The sequence below is a fragment of the Ahaetulla prasina genome, chromosome 2 (genome assembly GCF_028640845.1).
Source record: "Ahaetulla prasina isolate Xishuangbanna chromosome 2, ASM2864084v1, whole genome shotgun sequence".
Classification (NCBI taxonomy): domain Eukaryota; kingdom Metazoa; phylum Chordata; class Lepidosauria; order Squamata; family Colubridae; genus Ahaetulla; species Ahaetulla prasina.
In genome coordinates, this window is record NC_080540.1 from 41,833,002 (window position 1) to 41,846,659 (window position 13,658).

At 40.1% G+C, this 13,658-nt stretch overlaps 1 protein-coding gene across 1 annotated transcript; it reads right to left on the minus strand.

The window, feature by feature from the left end:
* Positions 1 to 1,944: 1,944 nt before the first annotated feature.
* LMOD3 (leiomodin 3) lies at positions 1,945 to 12,836 on the minus strand. The gene is made up of 3 exons (XM_058170353.1): positions 12,326 to 12,836; positions 4,751 to 6,097; positions 1,945 to 2,083 (listed from the first exon to the last, which is right to left on the minus strand). The coding sequence occupies exons 1-3, from the start codon at positions 12,617 to 12,619 to the stop codon at positions 2,057 to 2,059; spliced, it is 1,668 nt and encodes a 555-aa protein (XP_058026336.1). The 5' UTR covers positions 12,620 to 12,836; the 3' UTR covers positions 1,945 to 2,056.
* Between the last annotated feature and the right edge of the window lie 822 nt (positions 12,837 to 13,658).

A 13,658-nucleotide genomic window follows, 5' to 3' on the forward strand; every position in this document is an offset into this window, starting at 1 on the left:
CGCTGGTAAAGCCTGTTATTAAGAACACAGCTGCCTGCAATTACTGCAGGTTCGAGCCCGGCCCAAGGTTGACTCAGCCTTCCATCCTTTATAAGGTAGGTAAAATGAGGACCCAGATGGTTGGGGGGGCAATAAGTTGACTTTGTAAAAAATATACAAATAGAATGAGACTATTGCCTTATACACTGTAAGCCGCCCTGAGTCTTCAGAGAAGGGCGGGGTATAAATGTAAACAAAAAAAAAAAAATGGAACTGAGGTGAGATTGGGAATCAAATCCAGGAGCCATACGCTGAAGGAGCGTTGACAAAAATCTCCCTGAGTGTTGGAAAAGACTGCCCAGTTCTATCACCCACAAAAAACTGTAGGATTCTAAAGATACTTTGGAGGTCTAAGACCACCTAGACCCATGATGGTGAACCTACGGCACTCATGCCACAGTTAGCACATGGAGCCCTCTCGGCAGGCACGTGAACCATCGCCCAGCTCAACTCCATTGCGCATGTGTGCACTTCTCCTGCTGGCCAGCTGATTTTTGGGTCTCTGCCACGCATGCACAGGGGTCGTGCTGCATGCGGGGGGTTGGGGTTGCGTGCGCATGTGTGGGGGAGGGGAAGCATGGGGGGGTCATGTGCGCATGTGCAGGGGAAGCACAGGGAGGTCGTGCATGCATGCACAGGGGCCGGGGCACAAAGGGTGTCACACATACATTGCATTATGGATGCTGCCACGCACATGCGTGTATACACGTGCTTTCGGCACACAACAAAAAGGTTAGCCATCATTGACCTAGACCTAAGACAGAAGACTATTCCATCCCAGACAAATGGCTGTCCAATCTTTTCTTAAAAATCTCCAAGGATGGGGCACTCACAGTTCTGGGATGCAAGCTATTCCTTTGGTTAATTGTTCTCACTTCAGGAATTTTTTCCTTAGATATCCAGGTTGGGTAACTCTTTAACAGATTTTCACTCATTGCTTCTTGCCTGCCCTCAGGTGCTTTGGAGAATAAGTTGATCTTATTTCTGTGACCACCCTCAAGTACTGGAAGGCAGCTATCGTATCACCCCTCATCCTTCTCTTTGTTAGGCTAGATATATCTTATTCCCTTAACTATTTATCATATCATTTAGCTTCCAGATTTCTTACCATCTTGCTCTTCTCTGCACTCTTTCTAGAGTCTTAACATCTTTTTTTTGTATCATGGTGACCATAAATGGATGAGTGCAGCCTTATTAGTACAATACCGAGTGATACTATCACTTCTTGTGATCTTCATTCTGTCCCTTTGTTGATGCAGTCTAAGACTGGGCATTGGGTTTTTTTGGCAATTGGAGCATACTACTGGCTCATACTTAAGTGGTGGTCTACTAAGACCCACAAATCCTTTTCAAAATTACTACTGTAGAGCCGGGTTATTATCATAGTTACTACTGCTGACCCAAAGATGTAATATGCAGAAATCTTAAAAAGGAACACTTATTTTGAGAAGAGAGCTCCCTATTCTAAGCATATAGTATGCCCTGTTTATAATCTCCATAGCAGTTACTTCAAGCTAAAAACAGATATATTCATCTGAAAGTTGGTGTTTATTTTCTCTTGTAACATTCTTCATCTAACAAAAATAAAATTAGTTGTGATTAACAAAAAGATAAGGTTTTAAAACTGGCAGGTATGCCCCACAACTACAGGTGAGTGGAAGAATGAAACAATAATACCACAACAGGATGCACAGTGTGCTTCTGTAAAACGTAGGAGAGAAGGTCATATGGAGACAGTACATTTTCCTGGAGAACTGATGACAGGGATGGCGCAATGATTAAACGAGACAGGTGAAGTAGCCCTTTCCACTTCTGCCTCCCCCCAAAATAAAAATACATCTGGTTGCTTGAGATCATAAGTCAGCAATCATCACTTCAACAGACCGCATGCTTTTAAACATTGTTCCCATGTCTTCATGACACCCAGCTGAAGGAATCGATTCCTAAACCTTCTGAAGCAACACTTGAATAGTCTGGTCATTTTTCTAGTTTTTTTCCTTCAGCAGAACAGGGTGTTTTATTCCAGCTCTTTGGGAACAGGTACCTGTGTGGGAATTGTAATAAAATGTATGAATTGGAGAAGGGAATCGTCAGAGAGAAAGCTTTTAAATTAAATAAGCGGCATAAATGTTGTAAAAGACACAATAAAATTGAAAACAATTTCTTGACATAACTTTCTGGCAAAACATCAAAGCAGCTCTTATTGTAACAAAACATACAGTGAAGCTAAAGTATTTTTCTTGGAAAGTAACTTGGTTGCAGAGAAATGCTATTCAATAACCCAAGATTTTGCTGTTCCAAAAGTAAAACATTTACTGTGGTATCCCACACCAAACGCTTGTTTCCACCCGTACAACAAAGTGGCTACTGAATGCAAGTAACATAATAAATCAAGGCCACAAGAGTTTGGGAACAGTCTTATCATGTTTTATGTATCTGGTAAAAATCCTTAACCTCTTAATAGCTGTCATCATTTTTTTGTATCAGATTTAGTTCAATGCAATTTTAAGTAACAATTAAGGTTTTCCAAAGAAAGAATCTGACAAACAAGAAAATGTTAATACTGTTTTAAGTTTTTCCCACTTGCAAGTAGAAATTTATTGTTTCTATGCATATTTAGAATAAGTTGTACATTTTAAGATAAATTTTAAAAATTCTTCACAGATAATGTACTGATCCCTCCCTCATTAAACACAAAATTCAGAACTTAAACTCAGTTATACCCAAATCTGGTTAGAGTCTTCATCTCAATGCAATTTTTATCCTATAATCATTACTAATAATTTGTATTTTCTAGGGGTTGATTTGCAATTCCTGTTCTGTTTCCCACACCCACACACTATTTCTAGCCTTCACCAGAATAAAAACTGTGCATACTAGTTCAGCTTTAGGCATGAAAGTTGAGTGAGTGATCTTGGCCCAGTCATTCTCTCTCAGCCCAACCCACCACACACAGGGTTATTGATATGGGGAAAGTAGAAGAGGGAAAGAATGTTAGGTATGTTCACTGCCTTAAGTTATTTATGCAAATAATAAAGACAGAAAATAAATTGATTGATCAATCACATTTGAAACTGACTAGGATTTTCCTACATTTTCTCTTTTGAAAAGACAATTTACCCATAATGCCATAGTGCAAAGAACTACCACTGGCTGTAGTATATACTGCTTGACTTTGACCTTGGAAACTTATATCAGCACCTCTGAGGGAGGCATAATTTACTACTGGGGAATGACTTCACTCATTAACAGGTGCATCGTACTGGCCTTGCCCCAAGTGAGAGCTTCTGAGGCATCCCAATCAATCTAAAGAGAGACATTGAATCCACAGCTGGTTCGATATGAAACCCAGCCTGCTGTGTAAATGAGAAGGGGGGATTGTGGCAGAAAATGCAGTTCATCTCCTACAGTGCTTTCAGTAGATACGTTATTTGAGAAGCCTCGCCCCAACTTCGAAGGATTTGTAAACATTCTCAAGTGCAATGGCTAGAGAAGGAAAAATCAACCCAGTGAAGCAGCAAATTATTAGCTTTCTTTTACCTACTTCCTTGAGGGTATGCAGGTGCCTGCATGAAACATAGAGACGTGTATGGATACAGTACTTCAAGTGCTTTAAGTTGAAGCCCATATAACGTTACTAGAGATCCTTATAAAGTATTGCAGTTTCGTTTTTGGTTATCAGATTACATAGCAAAAGGATACCTTACATTAGCAGTCACCATTGATGGGCACGTTCCAAACATCCGCAACTTAGAAATGTACTAATTTGCCTCCTTGTTTCTATTGATCATTCACCCCTTGACAAGAATTCTCCTAAATTCACAGGCCAACATATAGAAAACCATTTAAGCATTATAGAATACTTGTCTGCATGGACTCTTTCTGATTTTAGTCAAAAAAAGTCTTATTCTAGGAAAAAATATTATGAGCAGGAGGATATGAAAAGATCAAATTTGTTTCCTATAGATATTATTGTAAAATGGCTTGTATACAGGTATGGGCTGCTGGGGGTTCGCAGGGGTTCGGGAGAACCTCTAGCTAAGATTCTGTGCAGTTTGAAGAACTCCCAAAATCCACTCCTGGCTGGCCCCTCCAAAATATCTGAAGAGTATGAAGCTGCCTATCTTCCTGCTGAAGCAAAGAAATCCTATGATAACTAAAATTGAATTGTTGTGTGAAAGAGAACAGCTTTTAGAGGTAGTCCTTGACTTACGACTGGTCATGTAACGTCTATTCAAAGTTACCACAGACCCGTATTCCAAAAGGTACTTACAACCCAGTTCTGAAGTTCTGGTGGCCAGCCCCACTCCTGTGGTCACATGACTACATTCCAGGTGCTTGGCAAATTGGCATTTATGAACATTTACACATGATCATGTGACTGATTTAAGACATTTTTGCCAAAACCTGACTTTTACTTCCAGGTTTTGGTGGGGAAAAAAACCACAATGGGTTTGCTTAATGACTACAATATTCACTTAACAATCACTGCAAAAAAGGTAGTAAAATTGATGACCTGCTTTATGACTATTATGACATGACCCTAATGGGCTGGCTCCATTATGGTAATAAGCTGAGGACTACCTATAATACTAATCATACTTTATCAGCTGTTATTTCTGCCTTTTCTAAAAGCAGCAATCAAATCAACAGCTAAGGACTTACTCATATTGCAATACATTGGTTCTTCCTTGAGTCACCCAACACTTACCGGTTTCAAATAAGCTACATTACTCTGGCGAATATCATTAAGTAGCTTGTCTCTTGGAGTGGTCTCAACCAAAGGAGGGGGCCGCCTTCTCGGAATAGGTTTAAGGGTCTTAATCACATCTTTGAGATTGGTTTTTTCAGCTGGCTCTACATATTCCTGGATAGAAGGTTTGCGCTTTGTCCTCTTGAGCTTCACTATCTTGAAAGCGGGAAGGTTACTACTGCTTTCCTTCTCAGGTTCTTCTCTTATAGCAGGTTCATTTCTTCGGCCAACAGGTGGGGCTTTGGGAACTGGTGTCCTTGGAGGTTCCATTGAAAGAGGCATCATTGAAGCCGGTATCGGTCCTCCTAGCAATTCCCACATCCCAGGAGGCAACCCAAGTCCGTTCTCCAACATGGCAATGAATTCTTTCTGCTGTTTTAACTGTTGCAGTTTTTGCTCCTCCATCCTTTTCTGTCTCTGCTTATCAAGGTTTCTGCTGAGGAGATTAGTGACCACCATTCTGGGTCCTGGAAGTTCAAAGTGGTAGCCTATCTTAAGAAGTGTAGGGTTGGCTTTCAGGAGTCTGGCAATCTCCATTTCTGACTGATGACCCAACATACTTCTCTGGTTGTGGAAACGTAGCTCTGTAAGCTTCTCGTTGTACTGCAGGCATCTCATGATGGCAACAATCCCTTTACCTGAGATGAAATTGGAATCGATATTCAGAGTGGTAATACTCCTATTTTCACGCAGCATGTTGGCCAAAGCAAAAGCTACGTTGTCATCTGCCCCAACATTGGCTAAACTGAATGTTTTAATGTGCTTGTTCTTCTTCATGGCATTGACAAAGTCCACTAGCATCTCCTTGGGGATGTTCTCAATGTTGTTTAAGTTGAGTTCTGTCATTTCTGGGTCATTTCTCCGGACTCTTTCTAGACTCCCTTCTAAATTAGTTTGATTTCCTGAAGGCCGTGCACTTAATTTAATAAAACTAGTGTCTAGAGCTAATTTTTTGGGAATATTTAATTTTGAAACTTTCTTTTCATTTTCTCCTTCTTTTTCACCCGATTCTGTGTATGATGATCCTTTAGTTTCCTGTGTGTTTTTGCCATTCTCATGAAGTTTTTTTGTTTCCAGATCTCTCTTCTCTGATTCTTCTACTTTCTCTTCTTCTTCTTCGCCTTCCTCCTCCTCTTCCTCCTCCTCTTCTTCCTCTTCTTCCTCCTCTTCCTCCTCTTCCTCTTCCTCATCCATTTGTTTGTTCTTTTTGTAATCATTTACATCTTCATTTGCAGCATCATTGGCCATTGGCTTTTCACTGCTACTATTGGCAACATTTTCTTGAGAATATTCTCTGATGGGTCTCTATAAAAACAAAATGCTAAGAGCTGAAATAATTTTAAATCATTTTGCCACATCATTTGAATGAGACTAAGAAGGTTGATGAATTTGTTTTTCTGTTATGAAGATTTACAAGTTTAAAAGGAAAGGCATCATAAAATATAATCATTAAGATATTAATTTATTTTTCAGATTTTTGGACTGCCCATCTCAGAATAACAGAATAACAGAGTTGTAATGGACCCTGGAGATCTCCTAGCCCAGTGGTGTCAAACTTACCCACCCTGGAAACAGTAAAGGACTGGCCCACAGTGCCTCTGCCAGTGAAAATGGAGGTTGGGGAGGCCGCGTGCATGCCCCTGGGCTCCATTTTCACTGGCAGAGGGCTGCAGGAGGGCACCGCAGTTGAAAATGGAGCCTCGAGTGACGTTGAGCTGGCCATTCCCACCCTGGCTTTCCCCACCACCTCCCAAGGTCCTCCAGAGGCGGGAAACAGCCTGTTTCCCTACTTCTGGTGGGCCCAGAAGGCCCGAAAATCAGTTGGCCGCACACGCATGCGCACTGGAGCTGAGCTTGCGTGCCTATCGATATGGCTATGAATGCCATAGGTTCACGGCCATGTTTTGACTTCTTTCGGAAGGCCAGGAGAGCATGGAGGCCTGCTTCACCTTCAGGGGAAGAATATTCCACAGGGTGGGGGTAACAGCAGAGAAGCGTCTTCCTAGACCCTGTGGCAGAAGTTGGGATCTGCAAGATGACTTCCCTGCCTGACTGGATGGGATGGGCCAATATGATGGGACATATGTAGCCTGCCCCTAAGCCATGTAGAGCTTATGTTGGCATCCATTCCCTCACTCCTGCAAACTCCCATGTTTTGAGGAGCAAAGGTTGAAGTATTCAAGATAGTGATAGGTATCAACACACCAGTTTTATGCTGGAATTCAGTGCCTTACTATGTAACCTGCAGCCCTAAATTATGCCATTTTCCTAGCCTACTTTTTCCTTTCTGTTCATAGTACATAACCAAAACCAGATTTCAATGGCCTTTGTGCTAACTTTCTTGTCAACAAAATGCAGGTTTGCTATTATTGTGTGCTGCACAATTGTCCTTCCTGTATTAAAAGATGAGTAGTAACTGGTTGTTGTTGTTTTTGCACAAGTTAGTTTCAACCTAGTTTTTTAAAATAAGGACTGACTTAAAACTAGTAGTAATCAGGTATCTAAAGAAGATTTTTTTTTAAAAAAAAATGGGCTAGAGTAGCAGTTGCACCAAATAATCTGTTCTGTCCCCCTCGCCTCAGTCCGAGCAATGACTTAATTAGCCAGCAACTATCAGCTCTGGCAGCAAACTAGCGAGTGTCTGCCAAGTGTCTCTGTTATCTCTCTTGATGCCGATGAGTCAACCAGGAACAAACAGTACTTCAGCTCTAGTTAAACAGTTGATTTGCTTGCCACGAAGTAGTATAGCAGCCCTTGCTGCTTTTATATCCTGTGGGGTGTGGCTCCATGACTCAGCACTTCCTAGGCCTGCCCCACCCCTGCCTCTGTTGTTCCTGCCTCTCCTGTCTACGAAACCTAGGGTCCAACCAGGCCTGATTGCCATCAGCCAAGTCTGGAGGCGTGGCCTGGGTGGGGAAAGAGTCAGGTGACGGAGGCCTCATTATCTCCTCCACCTGGCCTGCCTCTGGCTTCTGGAGCTGAGCCAGGGAAGCCGGTGCTCCAGAGGTAAGTCCTGATGACCCTTCCCCCTCACTTTCTGAGTCACTTTCTGGTAGGGGGCCTGGCTCAGGGGGCGCAGACACAACATAATCATTTTGGTAATTTCTGGTCCAGTCTACATACTGCATGTTCTTTAGAGCATACTTTATGGCAAGCCATTGGGCCAAATACATTTAGCAATAGCACTTAGACTTACATACCCCTTCATAGTGCTTTACAGCCTCTCTAAGCGGTTTACAATGTTAATATATTGCCCCGAACAATCTGGGTCCTCACTTTACCGACCTCAGAAGGATGGAAGGGTGAGTAAACTGTGAGCAGCTCAGAATCGAACTCCTGGAATGAGCAGTGAGTTGGCCTGCAGTACTGCATTCTAACCACTGCGCCACCATGACTCAAATATGTATAGTTGGAAGGGATACATGTTTATACTTTGTGGAATTAAAACCTGAGCCTGGTTATAATCCTGCTTATGTGCCTTTTCGTGCTTGCCCTCTTTTGAAATATGCATATCATTTGGAAACATCCCTGATGTAACTTTTCAGTCTCATTCTCTGCTCTTCCACCAATCTCTTTTCCTTCCGCATCTGCTCGATGGAGGGATCATCATTCCGAACTTCTGTACTCCCAAGCATCATTTGCTAAGACTGGTTTAGAAGAGAGAAATAATATAAAACATGACTCCCTTATTATAGAATTTGTACATTTGATTATGCTTTAATTTGAGAATTACCTCATAAGAAAAGGAAGCATGATGTTAACTTATTCTCATCACAGTTAAGCCTGTTCCAATATGACAGAATGTATCTCATGTACAATTTATTCTTAATTCAAGAGCTTTTTTCAGTGGTTCCATAAACTCATTTTTTAAGCACTGTGCCAAAGAACTGAGGGTTTTGAACCAGTGGTGAAATGTAAAATTTGTTACTACGGTTCTGTGGGCATGTCTTGGGGGGAGGGTAATGTGACTGGGTGGGCGTTGCCAACTTGTTATATATATATGTATATATAACTTGTATATATATATATATGCCAACTTTTATATATATATGTATATATAACTTGTATATATATATATATATATATATATATATATATATATATATATATACTTTTAAAAGCATTTTTTCTACAATCTCTTCAGCTGAAGAGGTTGTAAAAAAAATGCTTTTAAAAGGCTCCTCTGATGATCCCAGCTAAGTTGCTTGATGGTCATTTTTTCAGCCGAAGAAAAGTGCTTTTAAAAGTAAAAAAAAAAACAAACCCTCTGATGATTGCGTGGCTCAGCTGGGCATGGGGGCCCCCGGGATTTTTGCTACCGGTTCTCCAAACCACCTGCCTCCATCGCTACCGGATCAAGTGATCCGGTCCGAACCAGGAGCATTTCACCCCTGCTTTGAACTCTGGTGCTGGAGAAGACTCCTGCAAGTCCCTTGGACTGCAAGGCAATCAAACCGGTCAGTCTTAGAGGAGATCAACCCTGACTGCTCTTTAGAAGGCCAGATCCTGAAGATGAAACTCAAATACTTTGGCCACCTAATGAGAAGGAAGGACTCACTGGAGAAGAGCCTAATGCTGGGAAAGATTGAGGGCAAAAGAAGAAGGGGACGACAGAGAATGAGGAGGCTGGATGGAGTCACTGAAGCAGTTAGCGTGAGCTTAAATGGATTCCAGAGGATGGTATAGGACAGGAGGAACATTGTCCATGGGGTCATGATGGATCGGACACGACTTCGCAACTAACAATAGCAAAATAGACAGTAAATTTACTGATAAAATGATATATACAATACCCTTTTAGGGGTTAAATGCTATTGCAGAACACGCTTACTGAATACCTCTGGAATGTTTTTTTCTGTACACCATCATATCAGTTAATGTCTTCCAGAGAATGGCATGAGGTTGGCTTCTTGGCAGTCTAGTTATTGAATACCTCAAGAGCCTTACCAAGATGATCTTGTCTCTGATGCTATTCAAGATATGCAGGAAACTGCTTGGTATGGATTCTAGGAGTTATAAAGTGGGGTATAAGCTAACAACAGTGAGTGACAACACCCAACTTTATTCTTCTCTAACATCAGCATCATCATAGGAGGCCGCAAACTGCCTAATCTGGTTCTGGATTGTATGAGGATCAATAAACTCACATTTCATTATGAGAATTTGGATTCAGTGCATTCAGAAACTGAGTGGTTCAGGAACTTCAGGAACTGCCTGCCTTATATTAATACAAGGATATTTTTCCTACGAAGAAGAGAATTTTCAGTTTGGGGTGTTGACTTGTTGTTGTTGATCTTCATGCTAACAGCACCTACAATCACTCTATCAGCCAGATTCCTTCTCAGTCTGGGATTATTTGTAAATTCAAGATTGGATGATGGTAACTGAATTCTATGTGGGATTATCCTGAAGTACGAAAATTATAACTATGGCAGAATTTATTATGTGCATAATATTACATCTTGTTAACAACTGTGTTAAAAGTTGCCAATCTCAAGGAAAGTCCAATTGCCTTTTGAAAAAACACCTTTGAGACAATACTTATCAAAGTAGATTTCCTCAGCACCAGGTGAAAGATTCTAATTCTATGTATCTGTTTGGTAATTCTAGTATCAGCCTTTTACTGGGAATCTGTGAAATCTTTCTATATTGTACATACTATGGGTAAGCAGTTTTTTTCTGGCTGAGAGTCACTCACTAACCCTTTGATATCTGCATTGATTGCCTGCCTCCCAAAATTGATCAAGTCAAAATCAAGTTAAATTAAAATAATTGCATACTCTCCATAAAATTTCTGTTAAATCTGCTAAACTAATTATAATAAAAGTATGTCGATCCTATTAACAGGATTATCCACTTTTAATATGATTAAACATACATAAATTATCAGACTTCACTTTAGTAACCATCTGCTTCTGTACTGATATCTGGTATTTCATTGACGCTAAATCATAAGACAAGAGTTGAAACACATCTAACAAATCAGAAAAAAACCTAGGAAATGCAACAGCTTGTCTATCATTTTCTCTAAGGACCGGCTTAGTCAATGTTTCCAAACCATGGCAACTTGCAGATACATGGTCTTCAATTCCTAGAATTCCCTATTCAGTTTGATCATTGCTAAGAATTCTGGGAGTTGTAGCACTTAGAAAATTCATGGGAGATGAAGTCAGACATATCAGAAGACACCAAAAGAAGGTCCAGATAGTATGACTTAGGCAGATTCACTTGGCTCTTTGTGGAGCATGGGCTTTATTAGGTGAAGATGGTCCTTATGGACTTTTTTCCAGACCTTTGTGATTTTGTCTGATAAAAATCTTGTGAAATATTCTTCTCTGTATAGGAAACAGTTTAGTTTGCATAATTTAATTAATCTAATAACTGTTCATTATGGGGGTGCAATAGTTAGAATGCAGTATTGCGGGCAAACTCTGCCCACAACCTGGAGTTCGATCCTGACTAGCTCAAGGTTGACTCAGCCTTCCATCCTTCCAAGGTTGATAAAATGAGGATTCAGATGCAGGCAATATGCTGACTCTGTAAACTGCCCACAGAGTGCTGTAAAGCACTATGAAGCGGTATATAAATCTAAGTGATGTTGCTATTGTTATTGCTATTTTTATTGAACAAATTTATTCAGCTGCCCAGAAGGAACTCAGGCAGGTATATAGGAATATAAATGCAATAAAATTAGTAAAAAAAAGAAAAAACATTTTTTCTGGAATTTTCATTATTAATATAATACATTAGCTGGATTGGGATTTCAAGATTATTTGATTGCAATAGCTATTTATATTTTTGTATCAGGTAACAGTAAATAGGAATACATGGAATATCATGTATTTTAGACTATTTTTTATTCAACCAGACTGGAGGTGTAAATTTTATCCTAAAGGTAAAGGTAAAGGTTCTCCTTGCACATATGTGCTAGTTGTTCCTGACTCTAGGGGGCGGTGCTCATTTCCGTTTCAATGCTGAAGAGCCAACTCTGTCTGAAGACATCTCTGTGGTCATGTGGCCGGCATGACTCAATGCCAAAGGCGCACAGAACGCTGTTACCTTCCTACCAAAGGTGGTCCCGATTTTTCTACTTGCATTTTTTATGTGCTTTCGAACTGCTAGGTTGGCAGAAGCTGGGATAAGTAACGGGAGCTTACTAGGGATTCAAACCGCTGAACTGCTGACCTTTTGATTGACAAGCTCAGCGTCTTACCACTAAGCCACCGCATCCCCGTAAATCCTAGGGATCCATAAAATTATCTAAACCATAAAATTACAGAGCCTAGAAAGGCTTGCAGGTTCAATCTGCTGTGTAGTGCAGGAATAATAAAATATATTATTAGCATGCCTTAGTTTACTACATGTAAAAAAATATTCTAAAGCCTATTTTAAAGTGCATACATCTGCTTAAATTCAAGACCTATTTATTGGAAGTGTGGATAAGAGCAGCATGCTAGCAGATGCTCATCAAACATGGCGATAAAATATGGAACAGCACCTGTATGCAGAATATTTACATTTCCTGCTCCTTACCTCTGAGGGTAAAAGCGTGACTGGTACCCTTTCATCCTCATGCATTCGTCTGGAGGCCTTCTCCCAATACAGGTAATCAACAAGAGATCTGTGATCAAAGTTTCCGGTCGGGGGTTTCTCCGTCTGATCCTTCTGTATCATTCCGACTGGCACTTTGGGGTCTGGAGCCATGACTTCCATTTCACACTGTAGTTCCCTCAGTTCCTCAGGAGATAGGTTTGCTAAGATTTCATCTTCATCTATCTCTCCCGAACAGACGTCTTCTTGATCAGAGTTTTGGCTGAGATCAGACATGTTCTTTATTGATTAAAAAAATAATAATAACCACAGGGCAGATACTTGGAGAAAAAAAGACAAACGTCCAAAGTAGAAGAAAGGATGGTAAATCCTTTGGCGGCCTTATGAAAAATTTTCAGGGTTCCTTGGTGTTTGTGTGTGTGTGTGTATTTTTTTGCCCCCTTCAGAGAGAACAACACAGCTCTGTCTTAGATGATGCTTCAGGAAGAGTGAGGGAGGATTGAAACATATGGTACATCTAAATTAAGCAGGGCTTAGCCAGAGCAAGAAAATTTATGGAGGTGCTGCCATATTCTGTTTTGAGTAGCTTATGTCAGCTGTGTAAGCCGTTTTGACATTTTGGTACAGCTGCTTGGGGCACTGCCACAATCATATTCTAAAGGATTCCTGCAGTTATATCATTTTCAATGGCTCACAGATATACACTCAAGTTTTAGAATATGATAAAATGAAGACTTATGCATGAATTGTATTTAAATCTGTAGGGAACTCTAAGATTTACCTGGGTGACCTTATGAACCAATAGTTTTCACCCTTGATCCACAGCTTTACCACTGTTTCAAAACGATTGATTTATGAAGACCAGATTAAATGACATTAGCAAATATTTTGTTGTTATTGACACCAGAACCAAGGGATGTCCTTGGAAATATGCAGTGTCACTAACAAATCGAATGGCCAAGGCAGCAGCAGCCACAACACTATTAATTGCAAAAGAAAATGAAAATAGTATTAGATTGTTATGCAGGGGTCTCCATCCTTGGCAACTTAATATAATATAATATAATATAATATAATATAATATAATATAATATAATATAATATAATATAATATAATATAATATAATATAATATAATATAATATAATATAATATAATATAATATAATATAATATAATATAATATAATATAATATAATATAATATAATATAATATAATATAATATAATATAAAACAACAGAGTTGGAAGGGACCTTGGAGGCCTTCTAGTCCAACCCCCTGCCCAGGCAGGAAACCCTACACCATCTCAGACAGAT